The sequence below is a fragment of the Lissotriton vulgaris genome, chromosome 5 (genome assembly GCF_964263255.1).
Source record: "Lissotriton vulgaris chromosome 5, aLisVul1.2, whole genome shotgun sequence".
In the NCBI taxonomy this organism is placed as follows: Eukaryota; Metazoa; Chordata; class Amphibia; order Caudata; family Salamandridae; genus Lissotriton; species Lissotriton vulgaris.
In genome coordinates this window covers 79,799,878-79,819,848 of record NC_141693.1, presented here as the reverse complement: position 1 = coordinate 79,819,848, position 19,971 = coordinate 79,799,878, and the positions used below count along the sequence as shown (strand labels likewise).

Sequence of the window (19,971 nt, the reverse complement as noted above, 5' to 3'; positions counted from 1 at the left end):
TGAATTAACAATGCTATTGGCACCACCTTTAAAATCAGAACATCTAGTTAATGAAAGTCTATTGTGATTGGTAACACAAAAGACTCAGAATGATCAGAATGGGAGTAGGTTCCTGCGAATGAAATATCAACTGATAAATTAGACGATTAATCAGCATAGATTATGCCAGAAATTACACAGCGATATAAATGGGCAAAATTCAAACATCACATGGGAGTATACGTGAGGCCATCATGGACGGGTATTTGGATTGTGCGATTATCATTCCTGAGCTGGCTCGTCGCAATATTATTGTTGCAAGAATGGCGCAGGATGGATACATTCCAGAGCTTGAAGGATCATTTGTAGCACCACGGAAGCTAGTCAAGCAAGCAGAATTACTCAGTCGCCTATACCATATGGCACTTGTAATATGGCTGATGGGACACCAGTTACATGGAGTGGGCTGGGAGTGTACGCAGAGAGAAGGTAGAGTGCTATAATTTGCAACCCTCCGCATGAGAGGCCAGTGATTAGTGCCAGGCCTGATGGGAGCCAGAGTCCAGGGGACGCTACTGAGACATCGGGGTAAAAGCGACAGAAAGGTAAGAAGAAGAGGAGATCCTGAGACCCAGGTCCACACTTGCCCTCACCAGAGCTGAGCCATGGATGAAGACCCGGCAGACACCTGGTGTATAACTTGTATTGTACTGCAGCATTTAGACAGTGCTTACTCCCTCTATGTGGGGCACTGATGCATTTGCCTTCCTGGGTAGCAAGCTACACAATGTAAAGTGTGTAGTTGGAAGGGTGTTGTTGCATAAGTAGCTGACCAGTTCAAAGCTGGAGACCAGAGAGGTCAGGAAAACCCCCAAACATTGACTCAACTCCGAGAGGGCAGGAAGGGAGACACTCAAGAATTCCAGCACCCCAGCAGTCCTCTCATCCTGCACTTCACCCACCAATGTGCCTGGGGGAGGAGGGCCAGGGCAGAGCTAGGCTGGTCATGACGCAAGACGACAAGTCCTACCCTCAACCTCGCTCCATAACTATCCAGGGCTCTAGGGAACCGAAAATCAATTCAGACTGACCACGGGGATAATCAGGGATGAAGTGGGGGTTGCGGTGGGGGCGTGTGAGAGGAACCATCAATAGGGCTACCAAATAACTCAGGATATTCCATAAGGGTTCTTTTTTTAGAAGAATTCTTTATTCTTAATCAACAAAGTAAAATGTCTGAAAACATTTTTCATGATAAAGTTGCATCATCAGGGCCTCTAACTGTACCTACTTAGTCAGATACAATGATCAATAAATACACATTAAATATCAAAACTGTGAACATGACCAGATTAGAAGACAATCAAAAAAGTGACAGAAATAAAATGGAAAAAATATATATTTGCCATTAGAATCTACAATGAACACATCTATTAGTTACATGCTCTACTGCCTTAGAGAAGGGTGCGCAAGATAGACTCTGTAGATAGAAGTGTAAACATCATCTTGGTGCTTAGACCAACTATCCAGTATCCCGTGAAGAAAGAGGAAAGGGAAAAGGAAAATGGAGCAGGTGACTATGTCCACAATAGTGAACCTTCGCCAGTGTCTGAGGCAAAGACTTAACTGGCTCTGAGGCAAAGGCAGAAAACAGGGAGGTGGGAGGATAAGGCACTCAGTCTGGTACCCAGAGCCCCCTGCTGGAATAAAGGACAGGAGCGATGGAGTGGAGGAAAGATAATGGCAGCGAGAGGAAGAGAATGAGACACAAGGCTAGATATAGAGAGAATGAGCCAAGACCAGAGGTACCGCACCAGTGATTGATGAGGAAGAAAGGACGGGAAATGTGTCAACACAGAGCAAAGAGAGGAAGAGAAAGGAAAGTCATCACATGATAGAGAAGGGCAGTCACCGGACAGAGCGGTTCAATGGTAGCGACAGGAGGGAGAGAAGAAAGTGGTAGGAGAAAGAAATGGGAGAGAGAGAGAGAAGGGACGTGATGGGAAAACGATGGCAGTAAAGAAAGGAGAAGATCGGGAGTAACAAGGGAATGTAAACTTCTTTTCAGCTTCCCTGTGCATGGCAGCATCACTTTAATCACAGTATTCTGGTTATGATGAGGAGGAGGGTGAGCCCCTCTTCACAAGCCTCACTTTGCACTGCAGTTTGACATTCAATCGTTGGCTCTTGTGATGGTGCACGCTTTTGCACAAGCCTCACTCCACACTACGACATTCGATCACGGACTCCTGTGATGATGGTGCACAGATCCCAACAATTTGCACTCTTGCTATAAGGAGAAGAAGGGTGAATGGGTCCTCGCTGTGGTGCTAATAGAAAGATGTCTACCAGTCTCTATCCACTGTAGTGAAGCTGGAGGCCTGTGGCAGTAAAGAGGACATACAAGATCACACCTCTCCATGCACATCTATATCTGAATGAGTTCTGTCCAGAGCCTTCCTGTGTGTCGGGAAGAGAGGGGCAAAGATTGCACAAGGTCACATCCTCGACGCACATCTGTTTCTGAATAGGTTTTGTAGAAAGCCCTTCTGTCCACATCGAATACACCTGGGCATCTCACGAGGATGCCTCAGGCTAAACCATCATTTACTTATCAGAAACCTGGAATAAAAAGTGACAGTGATTTATGCCTTGCAGCTCTGACCTGTGTCCAACATCCCATCTGCTTGTTGTCTCCGGTCTAGATCTTATAATCAGACTTGGAGCTCTTGTCTGTGCCTGGGAAGCTCCCGCCATCTCACAGTAAGTTTATTGTTTACTTGGACTCATTAAAGGAGGGGGTGAAGGTAGAGGGTCAGCAACACTGAGTAGGGTTGCAGTCTTTTACAGCGAAAGACATCAGCGATATGTTCATATTTTAAGGCTCTCAAAAGGGCCTTTGGAGAATTGGCTCATTTTTGTGCGAGCGGTAGATTGGCAACTGTACCACCTACACCAACCTCACCCACACTTATGGCCAGAAACAGCCTCACGTCTGAAGACTGTGGGTGGGGTATGAAGAATGGCGGGGGCTGCAGCCCCTACTTCTGCCTATGCTCTGCTCCTGGGTGTTGGGGGTTGATGGGAGGGCATCTTGAACACTACATCTCACACCAGCATCACCTCGGCCCTTCCCCAGAGGTAGAAGCATGGGAAAAGCCGCTCTGTGAAGCGGGCCTGCGAGAAGGTGTAGAGAAGCTCCCAGGAGTCAGCATTGTACAGGGACATCCATCCCCCCTCATAGTCCAGATACACCCCCAGCTTCTGGGGCTTCTCACGAGGGGAGAGAGAGGTCGGAGGGGAGGTGAGAGCCTTGTAGTGACCCTTCCACCACTGTACAGCCCAGACTCCCCCCTCAGGTGACCATGTGACGAATCCGTTCCTGTTCACAGACTCTACTGCAACCCCCAAAATCCATGCGCCCTCCTCCTGCAGCAGCTGCACCTCCCAGTAATGTCTGCCGGAGGTGAACCCCTCACTCCCCAGCACACAGGGCCAGCACTTGAATCTCTTGGGGGTGTCCACCAGGGTCTGTGCTGTGCCTTTGCCTCTCACACGTCTCCCCCCTTCAGACAGGAGGAGCTGTGAATGAGCTGTGTCAGGATCCAGAGTCACCATCACTGCAGAGAAGAAATTCATAATTAGAGAATTAATGACACAAATACAGGCTGTAATTACTACATTGTTTTTATAGGATTAATCTAAACCACACCTGGAAGGAGCACACTGTGCTAGAGAGTGCACATCACAAGACTGCTCCCTACACTAATGTGTGCATTCATTTAGAGCACACACTAAACCAAAGAGCACACTGCACTACATAGACAGGACATTCTACTGCACACTACCATGTACCATGTGGTATACTGCATTATACCACACTATCACATATGAAGCATGGCACACCACAATATCAGAGATGATGAATACTACACAGCACTAGCATCACTGACAAATACTACTCTACATCACACTACCACACAAAGCATGCAACACTTCATCAAACTACCGCACATGACACACGCCACACTATACCATGTTACAACACATGATACACTGTAGCTGAGTACCATACATGAAGCATACTACACTACTCCACACTACAACACAATGCATACTTTACTGCAATACATAATACATGGACCAAAGTACTCTACACCACTACCATAAATGGGACATACTACATTACAACACACTACCACATACAAGATATACTACTACACCACAATACCACATATGAAGCATGCTACATTACTCCACATAACCACACATGACACACACTACACTATAACACACTACCAGACAGGACGCATGATGCCCTACATCACAGTAACAGACATGACGCAGGACACTATACCACACTACCAACATGAAGCATACTACACCACATGACGTATTAGACATTATTCCACATATTTGGGCAGCACACAACAGTAGACAAAACACTGTACTACATTGCACTATATGGTCCATTCTATTAGACAACACACTGTACTAGCCAGAGGAATGGTGGGCCGTACTAAGCAGCGCACTGCCCTAACTTTCACAGCGGATTAGACAGTTTACTGTCCGGGGATGTACACTGTACTAGAAAGAGCTCTATACTAGCCTACACAGCCTACTAGACAGCACACTGCACGATAGAGCACACAACCGTAGGTAGCACATTACTTTAACAGCACAATACACTAAAGAGGATTCTAAACTGTAAAGCACACTGCAATACAAAGTCCACTTTACTACAACACACACTACACAGCATATTAGACCAGACACAACATAGTAACAGACTGCACATTGTACGAGACAGTGCACTGCACAAACCACCTACCGTATTAGGCCAAACGGAGCTAGATAGCACAATGCATTAGATAGTACTGTATACACTACACTTGTAAGAACACTGTACTAAATACTAAACAGCACTAGATTGCACACTATACTAGTTGACACACTGTACTAGAACACACACATTATTCAAATGAACCAGAGGTTTAAATGGGCCGTTACTGTCATGCAATGTGTACCTGCACTTCTGTAATGTGAAAGGAAGAGCACCAGCACTTCTTTAATGTGAAAGGAAGAGCACCAGCACTACTTTAATGTGAAAGAAAGAGCACCAGCACTACTTTAATGTGAAAGAAAGAGCACCAGCACTTGTTTCCTGTGAAAGGAAGAGCACCAGCGTTTCTATAATGTGAAAGGAAGAGCACTAGCACTTGTTTCCTGTGAAAGGAAGAGCGCCAGGCATTTTTTAGTATGGAAGGAATAGCACCAGCACTTGTTTCATGCGAAAGGAAGAGCACCAGCGTTTCTATAATGCGAAAGGAAGAGCACTAGCGTTTCTATAATGTGAAAGGAAGAGCACTAGCACTTCTATAAAGTCAAAGGATAGCACCAGCACTTCTGTAATGTGAAACGAAGATCATGGATACTTCTCAGAGGATTGCATTATTTATAATGGTAGAGCAAACAGGCACTCAAGGATACGTAACTACAGTTTAATTTTTACATTTCAAGAACCGGGCAGACACTTCTTTAACAAGCATTTACAATGCAATGGTTTCGCCTTTGCAAAAGTTAGAGCTATTGGCTTTGCTCATGACATTTTTTTTTTTTAAACATAAATAAATGGCATTGCCATTTACAATGCCAATAGCAGGGCAGGAGAGCAAGCACAAGCAACGAGGGGGCAGGACAGCAAGCACAAGCAATGAGATGGGGGGGGGGGCGCAAGCACGAGCAACGGGGGCAGGGGAGCAAGCACAAGCAACGGCAGGACAGCAAGGGGGGCAGGACAGCGAGCACAAGCAACAGGGGACAGGGGAACAAGCACTGAGGGGGGAGGACAGCAAGCACAAGCAACAGGGAGCAGGGAGCAAGCACAAGAAACGGCAGGACAGCAAGGGGGGCAGGACAGCGAGCACAAGCAACGGGGGCAGGGGAGCAAGCACAAGCAACGCGGAGGGGGACAGCAAGGTGGGGGCAGGACAGCGAGCACAAGCAGCGGGGGGCAGGATAGCAAGCACAATCAACGAGGGGGGGCAGGACAGCAAGCACAAGCAACTTTTTGTGGACCTGTGAGATTGTCCAGGTGGACAGGGTCATTGTCTCCCTTGGCCCCCCACACACACACAGAGCCCCACACACACACACACACACAGAGCCCCCCCCCCCCCCCCCCCCACACACACACACGCATGCAAGGCAAGTCTGGGATAGAGCGAAGGAGTGCAACTTAAGTGACAAGTGCCTCTGTGCCGAGGCACGACCAGCAGTAGGAGGGGAGGGCTCCTTCTGTGCAGGTAAAGAGCATAAGTCTGAGATATACAAAACACTTTGAAAGTGGTGTGTGGTCACAGAGGAGAGGGGCGTAACAGATCCAGGTGCTAAACTTTAGTAAGTGTTGTATTACAATACATGCAGATCTAAGAAGTGCTTTTTCTACGTTAACACAGAAGTAAGGTGTTGAGGTTAAGGGATGCCTTGGTTCTCGGATCACTATAGGCACACGGGTTGTATAGATTACTACAGAAGAGGTACACGGATTGTATAGTGACTTTGAATAGCCCGGTGTTCACCACTCTTTCAGTGAGCTGGTCCCACAGGCGGGGTATTATTACGAGCCACGTTTTACATTGCAAGAAATAAATGACATCAGAGCAGCAGAAACAGAGGGGGTGCAGATAGTAGAACACGTGCTTCTCAACCCGGCTCACTGTCCAGCCCTGCAAAACACAACTGCGTGTGTCAGGTGTACTAGTATAGTGCCGACCGCCAGATCGCTAGTTTCTAAGCGCTGTGATGGGTAGCTGATGGGAAAATAAAGCATGCGAGAGAGATGTGCTCTGAATCGAGCAGGGCTCTAGTGTCTCTGGGTGTGCCTTATTTTCTTTGAAAGAAGCCATGTTACAGAATTGTAAACATGTGCACGGTTTTGAGAGGGAGCAGGTTGTAAAGGCACAAAAAACAGAGCACATGATGAGCCAGCGCACTTTTCGAAAGGTCTGAGCTCTAGGCGCACCCTGGCTCCGCAATATTATACTGTTTTTAGCACAGGACGGCAAACATTTTTCCGAGGATCACACTGTTGATCAAGCGGGGATGCTGGCTTTAGAATCCATTTATCCTGGACTACACCTGTTATTTTAGTCATTTAAGCACATGATCACATATCACCTGAATTATCAACTCATCAAAACTATGAGGTCTTTTTTGTGCTAAGGATCGACCTTTAGAACCCCCGTCAATTTCACCCATTGAGCTGTGCACGTAAGCGTAAAGTTAAATGTAACTTGATTGTGTTTAGAATACATAGTACATTGTGCCTGCCGGTAAACCCTGTAGAAGCCCATAACCACGGGCTTTAAGGTAATACAAGACCATTCAAATGAAGAGTGAACTTTAAGCTGTTTACTTTGGTTGCTGTGCCAATTAATCAATGTGTTGCAAACCCTGGTTACTCGGGTCAAGTGATCCATTCCCTATTTGAGATTTAGTATTTAAATATAAAAACATAACCTAATTTTAAAACCTGTCAGATTTTTATTGTGTTGTATTTAGTGTTTTGGGACTACTTAATGCTTTAGACCTGTTCCTTTGATAAAACCAAACTGCTCCACGCCAAAGTCCCTCAGGGCTTAGCTAAGATTTTACAAACTAACCTGAATGAACCTGATAAGAGGCTGTGCCATTATCATATGGTGATGTCGCAAAACCACACCATATATTAATACTGGCCTCTCAACTACACTGCCCTAAACAGCACCACACGGGACAGTACACTGCACAGTATAGACTGGACAGTATTACTGATTTCACCTGTTCATAATATGTAATTTCAACAGTATAGCCTCTTCAGTGCTCATGACGGAATGGGTCAGTCATGAGCACCCGTGCCCCTGTGCTCATGACGGAACCATTTTGTCATGTGCACAGGCACACAAAATCCCTCTGCTTTTTTTTTTATTTGTGCCTCGGGAGGTGGGAAAGAGATTCCCCAACCTCCCCAAGTTTTTTTTCTTTCAATATAATGACGATTGCGCGCATGGCGCACTGAAGTCATTACATTGAAAGGAGGGAGGGGGGAGTGGCCCCTTGGGCAAGGGCCTTTGTCCCCCACCATAACAAATTGGCATACCTAGTCTTTCTGCCCCACCTAGGGAGCAGACTGAGGCAGTAGCCCCCTATCTGGTCCAATGGGAGGTGGGGCAGAAAGCACCCTGGACACCAGAGATAATTATTTTTAGGTCAGGGGTGGGGGCTGCCTCGAATGGGCATGCCAATGCCTCACACTTCCCTCTCCAAAAAATGTGGTGGGGGGGGGGGAACACAAAGCGCACAAGGCCCCAGGGATTTGTTTTATTTTTTATACGTAGGGGTGGGATCTGGCCAGTATGGGCCTGCCAATGCCCCACCCCATAAAGAATTGCCACAATCTTTCTGCCCCCACCCCGGGAGGCATATTGGGCAATAGACCCTTATCTGGCGGCGGGGGTGGGGGGGGAGGGGGGGGCAGAAAGGCCACTAGGCCCCACGGATTTGTTTTCAAAGTAAGGGGTGGGGGCTGACCAAAATGGGCATGTCAATGTCCCCACCCCCTCCAAAAAATAGCTAAAGACTTTCTGCCCCCCTAGGGGGCATATCGGGGCACTAGCCCCGGATCTGCCCCCCCAAGGAAGGCAGAAAGCCCACTAGGCACTGCTGTGGGTGTGCCAAAGGCCTGCAACTGAGAAGAGCCAAAACATAGTGATTGAGGGGATAGCAAAGCGAGCTCTAGGCGCTACATTTTTAAAGAAAATACATTTTTAGGCGATTCTTCATTGGAGCCCACACAAGTGAGGTACCATTTTTATCGGGAGACGCTATGTGGTAGGACATTTGTGCCAGCAGGGTGATCCCACACAAATGTAAGGAAAATGTGATTTTTATTCAGCTAAATTTGGAGGTTTGCAGGGATTCTGGGTAGGAAAACTTTGGAGGATCACACCTCCCTGGACTCCCCTGGGTATCTACTTTTCAGAAGTGTCTTGGATTGGTAGGTTTCAATTGATGGCTGCTGCACCCGGGATCAAAAACAGAGGTGACTTCCTCGCAAATCAAGGTCTTTTTGTAATCAATAATTTTGAAGTCTCCACAGTATGTTTTAGGCCGTTTCCTGTCGCAGGCACTAGGCCGACCCACACAAGTGAGGTACCATTTTTTATAGGAAACTTAGGGAATGCTGGGTGGGTGGAAGTTTGAGGATCCACGCAGAATAAAGAACTTTCCATCACGGAATTCTTTTTTTTTTTTTTTTTTTTTTTTTACAAAGTTTGAAGTTTGCAAGGGATTCTGGGAACCCGAACTTGGTGAGAGTCACACAAGTCACCCAATCCTGGATTTCTCTTGATGTCTAGTTTTCAGAAATGTATAGGTGTGTTAGGTTTCCTTGGGTGTCGGCAGAGCTAGGGTCCAAAATCCACAACTAGGCACATTGCGAAAAAAGGGTCGGTTTTAAATGGAAAAATGTGATGTGTCCACGTTGCGTTTTGGGCCGTTTCCTGTTGCAGGTACTAAGCCTACCCACACAAGTGAGACCCCATTTTTATCGGGAGACTTTGGGGCGTACTGGCTGGGTAGAAATGTGTGGCCTCCTGCAGATTCCAGAACTTTACATCACAGAAATGTGAGGAAAAATAAATTTGTTTTGTACAACGTTTGAGGTTTGCAAGTGAGTCTGGGTAAGAGAACCTATGCAAATAGCCACACAAGTCACCCCATTCTGGAGTTCTCTGGATGTCTAGTTTTCAAACATGTATAGGTTCCCTAGATTTCCTTAGGAGCCGGCAGAGCTATGGTCCAAAATCCACAACTAGGCACATTGCAAAAAAAGGATCAGTTATATATTTCGGGTCGTTTCTGGTCAAGGGTACTAGGCCTACCCACACAAGTGAGGTAACATTTGTATTGGGAGACTGAGAAAGGCTTGGTGTATGTATGTTTTAACGATCCTACGCAGATTCCAGAACTTTGCATTACAGAAATGTGAGGGAAATGCTTTTTTTTTTCTTGCTTTTCTTTTTTTTACAAAGTTTGATGTTTAAGGGATTCTGGGTAACAGTTCCTGGTGAGAGCCACACAAGTCACCCAATCTTGGAATTCCCTAGGTGTCTAGTTTAAAAAAATGTATAGGTTTGCTAGGATTCCCTACGTGCCGGCAGAGCTAAGGCTCAAAATCCACAAGTAGGTACATTGCAAAAAAGGGTCAGTTTTAAATAGAAAAATGTGATGTATTCACGTTGTGTTTTGGGCCGTTTCCTGACACGGGCACTAGGCCCACCCACACAAGTGAGGTACCAATTTTATCTGGAGACTTAGCGGGAACACAGAATAGTAGAACAAGTGTTATGACCAATGAACTTTCTTTGCAATTTCACCTTCCAATTGTAAGACAATTTGTAAAAAAGAAGTCAATTTGAAAAAGGACCACTAATTCACATGCTTTTATGGGTATATACAATTTTGGAAATATGCAAATAACCACTGCTTCTAAACACTATGGCCCCCATTAGGATGGCGCGCCATCCCAGTGCAAAATGAGAACACCGGCCATAGGAGCGGCGGTCCCGCCTTCACAATTAGGATGCGCCCGCCACACTGGCGGGCGCATCCTGTATTTTTACCATTGTGGCGGGCGGTGCTGAAAGTGCCACCCGCCGCAATGGTAAAAATGCCTGTTGTGCATTACAAAGCACAACAAGACCGGCACCGCGCGGTGCCTGCCATGTTGCACTTTGAAATGCGGGGGGGTACCATAGGTACCCCCCCCCCCCATGTGCAGCCCCCACCCCCGGAGTCCCAGGGGGCCCGCAACGGGCACCCTCAGGGAGTCTCCGCATGCCTTTCCGTGGTGGCATTGCCGCCACGGAAAGGCATGTCTGCAAGCCCAACCCAATATGGTTGGCGGTGTCTAATAGACACCGCCACCATATTAAACATTTTACGCCCCGGCCGAAAGGCGACTGGGGTGGAAAAGCGGCGCACGGTGTTTACATCCGCCGCGGTCCCCCCCGCCATAGTAATATGGCGGAGGGGAAATGGGTGGCGGGCGGGCACTAATGTTGGGCAGATCGCCACCGCCACCATGGCGGTGGCGATCCGCCGACATCGTAATGGACCCCTATATTTTGTTCTGATTTTGGAAATATATAGGTTTCCTTGGTACCTATTTTTTACTATTTATATTTTACTAAATGAATTGAGATATACCGGGTACACAATGAAAAACCATTGCAAGACACAGCTCAGTTATTGGCTCTTAGTTCCTCGGGTTCTTGGTGAACCTACAAGTCCTATATATCCCCGTAACCAGAAGGGTTCAGTGGCTGTAACAGGATATCGCTTTAAAAAATCTGTCATACTTAGAAGTTACAGGTGAAAACGGCACAAATGGCTTTTTCCAACTCAATTTCAATATTGTTTTATTTCAACTGTTAGTTTCTATATAAAAACCTTGAAGGATCTACACAAATGACCCCTTGCTAAATTCACAATTGTGTCTACTTTTCAGAAATGTATAGTTCCGGAGTCCATTATTGGTTTCAACACCCATCGCTAACACTAACTGGAAGGAGGTTGAAAGCACAAAAAATTGCAAAAATAGGCTACGCCCCAGTAAAATGCCAAAACGGTGTAGAAAATGTTGGTTTTCTGAAAAAAGTCTGCCTGTCCCTGAAAGCTGGGAAGATGAGGATTTCAGCAGCACAAACCCTTTGTGGATACCATTTGCAGGAATAAAAACATATTCTTTCTTCTGCAGCATTTTTTCACCACTGAAAGAAAATGTAGCTGTGTTTGGGCTAATTTTTGGGTCCCCTCCAGAGGAATCCACAAACACTGGGTACCTTTAGAATCCTCTAGATGTTGGAAGAAAAGGACGCAAATTTGGCATGAAATACCTTATGTGGACAAAAAATTACAGGGGCCTAAGCGCAACCTACCCCTTCTAGCCAAAAAAAGTCTTAGCATCGGGGGAAGGCTTAGCAGCGAATGGAAAGGGGCGACCACTCGGTCCCCCCGAACGTATGGTCGGGTGCCTCGATCCCCCCGGGAAGCCATTTTGGGCGGGAGGCGTGTCACGGCTGGTATGCCCGAAGCGGCGTAGCCGGGGCGCGCCTTTTCCCGCCCAAGAGGAGGCTGTCCTAGACACCTACACCGTTGGCCACGCCCTGTAGGCGGTCGGAGGAGGGTCCACGCCCTCCCGGAGAAGAATAAATGGAGCAGCAATCCAAGGAAGCATCCTCTTGTTCCTGTGCTTGGAAGCTGCACCTCCTCGTTGCACGTGAGCCCTTGACGGAACAAGAGCCAATTTTGAAGAATTTAATTTTTGTGTTTCTTCTTTCAGCGAGTCGAAGCTTTCGGACCTAGACGATGCCGGGCAGGAAGGTCAGAAAGAGGGTTAGAACTGACCAGATGCTTCGTATGCTGATGAAGGACATGGCGGACATGAAGAAGCAGATGGCGGCAATGAATGGTGCGGGTGGACCAAAGAGAGTCATCGGACCAGCATTGCCGGGAGTAGTCCCTAACGGGAGAGGTAGAAGAGCCAAGAAGGGGTCATCTGGTGGGGAGGCCCCGGTTCCCGAGGCACCTCCAGCTAACCCGGTCACCCCGACCGAGGCCCCAGTTCCGGTCCCGAACGCGGGACAACCGATCCCTGTGGTAGTCACTCCTGTGAATGGGGAAGATATGCCTCCTGAGCTGGCTGCCCAGTTGGCGGCATGGTTGGGCAGAGAGAATGAGGGGGCCACGGCGGATGAAGCCAGGTCGATAATGAAGCGGTGGCGGCAATCGAAGGATGCCGCGAAAGCACCGTGTCCTCTTGTCCCCCCGCAGGCTCCCGTGGAACAACCAGTATCGGGCGTGGGTTCGGCAGCAACAACAGTCACAGCTACCGGTTCAGGTAAGCAACCACTGCCGATGGCGGGGGAGGGATCGGTCCCCTCGAGGAGGGAAAAAGTCGTTCAACATATCCCGATTGAGGTGAAAGAAAGGATTTGGGCGGATAAATATGTGAACATGTTTTCCTTGTTGACCGATCACTATGAGATTGAGCATGTAAAAAACCAGAAAGAGTTTTTGCATCCTAGTGTATGGTGCGCAAAGATGGCGGGTTTCAGAGTGGATGAAACGATCGCCAATTGGGCCAGAGCGTTTGGAATGTTCACTGCAATTATGGGGGAACGTAGGCCTGAATTATTGGTGGAATTGACGTTTATCAGACACGTATCATGGAATTTTATGAAACGTACGGGGGTAATCAATGGTGTTGTTATGATAGCATATTTCGTAAGTCCAAGGAGCACGACTCATCTCTGACGTGGGATTGTTTCGACTCCATTTCCTGGCAGAAAATTGAGAGGTCGAGCACGGCGAAGTCTCCATCTTTAGGCGGGAACGGGGTTGAGCCTTCCCGCCCTTCATTTGGGGCGCCCTTTCGGGCGGGTACAAACAGTGATCAAAACACAAAGAATAATGGCAACCCGGGTAAGAAAGGGGTCTGCTGGAGCTTTAACAGAGGCAAGTGCAGGGCTCGACAAATCCGAAAAATGGTACCAGTCCTGCTGGTCTAGTACCATGGAAAATCCCCTCGACCTGACTGCAACCCACTTGACCTCCGTCTCTGAAAACGGAGCAAAAGTGACAAGTTAACAAGATTTAAAGGCATCTTTATTGCTCATTCCCTTAATGAGCAATAAAAATGCCTTGTTATCTTGTCACTTTTGCTCTGTTTTCAAAGACAGAGGACAAAAGTTAGTTTGACTTCCTACTCGCCAGAAAGGGCGAGTAGGACCTAAAAATAGCTCGTCCTCATCCATTCTCCCTCGCAAATGCGAGCGGGCGAGTGGATTTGTCGAGCCCTGAAGTGTTCTAGGCCACAGGGAGCCTGCAAGTTCAGGCATGAGTGTGCAGGGTGTGGACAGTCTTCGCACCCCGAGAGTACGTGCAGAGCCAAGACTGGTGATACGGGAGGTAGGGGAGGCGCCAAACAGGTCTGAAATGGACCGAGGGGCGCCATTACCTACCCCTGTTGATATCATGGCACTGATCGCTTGGCTGAACGAATACCCTGACCATATCTCCGCCGGGGTGTTGCGAGACGGTTTCTCATATGGTTTCCGCATCCCGGCGGGGGATTTTCGGGGGGGAAGCACAATGTAAGAACCAACTATCGGTTCAGCAGAATACGGCGGTGGTGCAGGCAAAGATTGGGAAGGAAGTGGCCCGAGGTCGGGTTGCTGGACCGTATGATACACCACCAGTTGGCGATTTTGTTTGTTCACCGTTGGGAGTGGTCCCCAAAAAGGACCCGGGGGAGTTCAGGTTAATACACAATTTGTCGGCACCTAGGGGTCTTTCGGTGAACGATGCGATTGACCCGGGAGTTTGTTCGGTGCGGTACGCATCTTTTGATGAGGCCGTCGCCATTTTGAATCGCCTGGGGCCCGGAGCGCTGATGGCTAAATCAGATATCGAGTCAGCGTTCCGGTTGCTCCCGGTACACCCAGACGATCAGCGTCTCCTAGGTTTTAGCTTTCAAGGACGATATTACATGGATAAATGTATGCCAATGGGTTGCTCCATCTCTTGTGCGTATTTTGAGAAATTCAGTAGCTTTTTGCAATGGGCTTTCACAAGAGCCACGGGTTTTACACATGTTATGCATTATCTTGATGATTTTCTGTTTCTGGGGGCAGCCGGGGAGATGGAATGTGCACAGGCCTTGAGGGAATTCTGTAATCTTATGAAGGTATTTGGTGTGCCACTGGCACCAGGTAAGACGGTAGGGCCATCTACTACACTCGAGTTTCTCAGAATTGAGGTCGATTCTGTAGAGGGATGCTTCCGCTTGCCTAAAGAGAAGGTGATGAAATTCAGGGCCTCGCTCAAAATATGTCTCGGCGAGAGAAAAGTAACTCTCCATCAGTTACAACAGGCTGTGGGTCAGCTTAACTTTGCCCTGAGAGTAATACCGATGGCTCGCCCATTTTCCCGTTCTATCGCACAAGCCATGGTGGGCCTCAAGGAAGGGCACCACCGCACAAGATTGTCAGCAGAGGTTCACCAGGATATGCGCATATGGCTGGCATTTCTGGCGGATTTGAATGGTCGTGTCATGTGGACCGACTCCCCAGTTTCTTCGGAAGAACTGGGGTTGTGGACTGACTCGGCTGGGAGTGTAGGTTTTGGCGCCATATTCGGCAATCAATGGTCGGCACGAACCTGGCCTGAGTGGTGGCACGATAATGGACTCACTGCTAACATTGGGTTTCTGGAGCTGTTCCCTATTCTGGTAGCCTTAGAAACTTGGCCAGAGGGGTTTCGGGATCGCTCTGTGGTGTTCTGGTCTGATAATATGACCGTTGTTGAGTGTATCAATAGTCAGGCAGCACGCTGCAAATGGGTTTTGAGATTGCTGAAGGAAATTGTCCTGCTATGTATGAGACTAAACGTCCACTTTAGGGCAAGACACGTGCCAGGGGTACTAAACCAGGCAGCTGATGCGCTCTCTCGTTCCCATATGCAGGCCTTCCGGGGTTTTCTGCCCATAGCGGACTCGGTGGCGGCACCATTTCCCGAAGCTCTCTGGTCTCTCGGTGCCCCGGATTACAAAACCTCGTGGGAGAGAGTCTAGCACCCAGGACAAAGAAGGCATATGAAGGGGCGTTCCGTTCTTATTGGTCCTTTTTGGGGTCAGCTAGGGGAGAGCAATGGGGGCAGGAGGAGTATGTCCTGAAATTTCTGGTATCTTTACATCAGGCAGGCAAATCAGTGGCTACGGCCAATAGGCACCGGGCCGCCATTTCTTTCATGGCACGGGCTCATGGCATCCAGGACCCCACATCGTCATTCCTGGTGCAAAAGGCCCTGCGTGGGTGGCAACGCATTGAGGGCCGCAGAGTGGATGAGAGGCACCCGATAGGTTTAGAAAGGTTGTCCTTGTTACTGTCCGTACTCCCTGCGACATGTTCATCTCAATCTGAGACGGTGCTATTCCGGGCCGCTTTTGCATTAGCATTCCATGGGGCTATGCGGGTAAGCGAACTGGTAGCAAGGAACAAGCAGGATACGGGGGGAGGTCTGTGTCGAGAACACATTCGGATACAGGGGGAGACAATGGTAGTCTCTATAGCCAGGTCCAAGACCGATCAGGGAGCGATCGGGGACAGGGTGGTAGTCCAGCGGATTCCGGGATCTCCCATGTGCCCGGAAAAATGCGTAGAGGAGTATTTAGCGCAGAGGGCGGCATCATGGGGGGGAAGCTTGCTGAGGCACACCGACGCCACCCCACTGACTAGGTTTCAATTTCAGCGGGTGTTAACAATGGCAATCGCGGCAGCAAGCTTGAACCCGAGCGATTTTGGGACCCATTCCTTCCGGATAGGGGCTGCGACAGAGGCTACAGCCAGGGGTCTGAGTGTTGAAAAGGTGAAACAGTTGGGGCGTTGGTCCTCGAACTGTTATAAAAGGTATGTGCGGTTGCACATGTTGTGAAGCCTATGTCATGAACTCACGCTTCTTGTTTTTCTGTTTGGTTTACAGTTTCGCGAGCAGGCTTTGCGGGGCGGACTGTGCAGTTGAACCGACACCTGGGGACCAGCGGTCAAAGATCACCGGCTGAGGAAAGAGTGGTGTGGGTCGTTGGCCACTCATACGTGAGGCGTGCCGCGGATGTATTCAAAGCAGGTGACATTATTCACGTGGCTGGGGAATACGGGTACAGGGTGACCTTCCACGGAAGGGGCGGGCTCTGTATTGACCAGTTTCAAGATTTTATTGAGGGACTTTTAGGGCGGACGAGGTCACCGCCATTTGTAATCATAGTGCATCTTGGGGGCAATGATTTGGTGACCATTGGTCGACGAGTACTCCTCGAGTCAATTTTGTCCGCAGTGAGTTGGTTGGCGAGAAGGGTTCCGGGGTCCACAATTGCATGGTCACACATGATTCCTAGGAAGGTGTGGCGGGGGGCCCTCTCAGTGTCGGCTCTGAACCAGTCGGTAAAGAAGGTTAATAACAAAATGAGTAGGTTGTTTCGTACAGGTAAATTGCATTGTATTCCACACGGATGTATCCGGGGGGACCATATGTATTTGGAGGATGGGGTCCATTTGTCCCGGGAGGGTAATGTCTTACTCATAGGAGACTTCATAGCTTGGTTAAAGAGTGTACGTAGCCATGACCTTTCGTAGGAGCTTGTGTGGGAGGTCCGGATAGCCGGTCAACTATCCGGCCTGTGGCGGTAAGGTCATGATCGGTGAGCAGTAATTGGAAGATCCCCAGAGGTGGGGCGCCACCCATTATGGATGGGAGCGCCCGGGGGAGGCGGCCATTGGCCCCTCACACGGGGAGGCGGTACCCTTCTAAGGATGGGACCGCCGAAAGGGAAGACGGTCAAGACCCCTCCCTGGGGAGGAGGGGCTACGGGTCCCCTCCTTGGAATTTCCCGGGGCCAGGACATCCGCGACGGCGGATGTGGTAAGCAGTGTGGGGTCGGAGGGGGGTCTACGCTACCTTCTAGACACCTCACACGAGTCCTCGGACGACCACCAAGATGGCGTCGAGTAAGTATGGGCCCCCGTTAAGACAAGGGAAATTGGAATTTGGCACAGAGGTACAGTCCTCTGTGCACCCGCCCCTCACAAGTAAGGGGGGGGGGGGGGAGTCTGGTATTAGGGATCTGACACCGGTTACGACCTTGCCGTTGGCCCGTAATGTTAGGATGTACAATTTGAATTTTGAGAAATGCATTTACAGGATGTTTTAGAATCGGCTAGGAGAACCTTTGTATTCGAGATATGTTAAGGTTAGCCAATAAACATCGTAATGTATAAATGAAATTGTACATGATATGAAACTGTTATTTTAATGTTTTGATTTTGTTTCATATTTTAATAAATACGGCCGGGAGGGTAACTCCCTCCCGCCTTCCAAAAGCTCAAGAACTGTATCCGTCTTCCCATTCTTGGAGATTGTGTTGGGAGGGGGTGACGGGTACCCAGGCCATATGGAAAGGGGCGACCACTCGGTCCCCCCGAACGTATGGTCGGATGCCTCGATCCCCCCGGGAAGCCATTTTGGGCGGGAGGCGTGTCACGGCTGGTATGCCCGAAGCGGCGTAGCCGGGGCACGCCTTTTCCCGCCCAAGAGGAGGCTGTCCTAGACACCTACACCGTTGGCCACGCCCTGTAGGCGGTCGGAGGAGGGTCCACGCCCTCCCGGAGAAGAATAAATGGAGCAGCAATCCAAGGAAGCATCCTCTTGTTCCTGTGCTTGGAAGCTGCACCTCCTCGTTGCACGTGAGCCCTTGACGGAACAAGAGCCAATTTTGACCCACCCACCAGCCCGTGATGACAGCGTTTTTGTATGGCAATAAAGTCGATTGATGATGATATGACCTCTTTTTCAGGTTGTTTTCTAATAAAGTGCGATGTCTCTTTTTCAGGTTGTTTCTAATAAAGTTTGATGTTTTTAAATGGTTGCTTTTTTAGCACGAACTCAGGCGAGTATCGCAGCTGTGATGAAAGAAGTGTATTATAGAGATAAAAGTTTATACTCGAAATGCTAGTATAACTGTTTATTTCGTTCTCTTTAGTTTAAACAACGTCGTATTTATTTTTTGGTCGGGCGGTAAGGTCATGATCGGTGAGCAGTAATTGGAAGATCCCTAGAGGTGGGGCGCCACCCATTATGGATGGGAGCGCCCGGGGGGAGGCGGCCATTGGCCCCTCACACGGGGAGGCGGTACCCTTCTAAGGATGGGACCGCCGAAAGGGAAGGCGGTCAAGACCCCTCCCTGGGGAGGAGGGGCTACGGGTCCCCTCCTTGGAATTTCCCGGGGCCAGGACATCCGCGACGGCGGATGTGGTAAGCAGTGTGGGGTGGGAGGGGGGTCTACGCTACCTTCTAGACACCTCACACGAGTCCTCGGACGACCACCAAGATGGCGTCGAGTAAGTATGGGCCCCCGTTAAGACAAGGGAAATTGGAATTTGGCACAGAGGTACAGTCCTCTGTGCACCCGCCCCTCACAAGTAAGGGGGGGGGGGGGGAGTCTGGTATTAGGGATCTGACACCGGTTACGACCTTGCCGTTGGCCCGTAATGTTAGGATGTACAATTTGAATTTTGGGAAATGCATTTACAGGATGTTTTAGAATCGGCTAGGAGAACCTTTGTATTAGAGATATGTTAAGGTTAGCCAATAAACATCGTAATGTATAAATGAAATTGTACATGATATGAAACTTATTTTAATGTTTTAATTTTGTTTCATATTTTAGAATTCCATTAATAAACAGGTAAACTTGTGTATTGAAAAGATGAATAAAAGTTTAAAGACACTTTTACTCTGATCAGCTTATGTAGTCATTGCTCACAACTCAATTTCGGAATCAAATTTCACATTTGAAATCTGAACACTTTACATATAAAAGGTGCACCCCTTGAATATGTCATACAAGCTTCTTGTTTACAAATTTCTTTCTCTGGGGTCTCCCTCAGCTACATACGATTAATCACCTTTTGTGTTTTATTGGTGTAGGAAGATGGCTCTGTATATACTATACCAAAGTGAAATATAATGTTTACAGAGTCCAGTAGAACCCCAAAGGTAGGCAGAGGTAAAGTTAGACAGTACCTTACACTCTATTTGTGGTAGTGTGGTCGAGCAATAAGGCAGTATCAGAGGACAGTGTTAAGCATTTGTTGTACACACAGTCAGCAAATGAATTCACACACTCAAAGACTGAACTTCAGACCAATTGTTTTTGTATAAAAATATTCTTTTAGTTTTTTTTTATTTTCTAGAACCAAGCAAGCCTGGCACAGCTAAGCAATAAGTACTTTGCAGTAAAAATACAGATTGTAACAGTCTGAATTACAATTATAAATGTACTTTGGTTTGACTTACAGTATTGTTTCAGAGAAATGCAATGACTAGTAAATACAG

At 48.3% G+C, this 19,971-nt stretch overlaps 1 protein-coding gene across 1 annotated transcript in view; it reads right to left on the bottom strand.

Annotated features, from left to right (window-relative positions):
• Positions 1–1,187: 1,187 nt before the first annotated feature.
• Positions 1,188–19,971, bottom strand: part of LOC147710245 (E3 ubiquitin-protein ligase TRIM39-like) — a 192,724-nt gene continuing 173,940 nt past the window's right edge. The window contains exon 6 of the mRNA XM_086920919.1: positions 1,188–3,599. Coding sequence (XP_086777045.1) covers positions 3,088–3,599 — 512 coding nt within the window. The 3' untranslated portion in view covers positions 1,188–3,087. The remainder of the gene's footprint in view (positions 3,600–19,971) is intronic.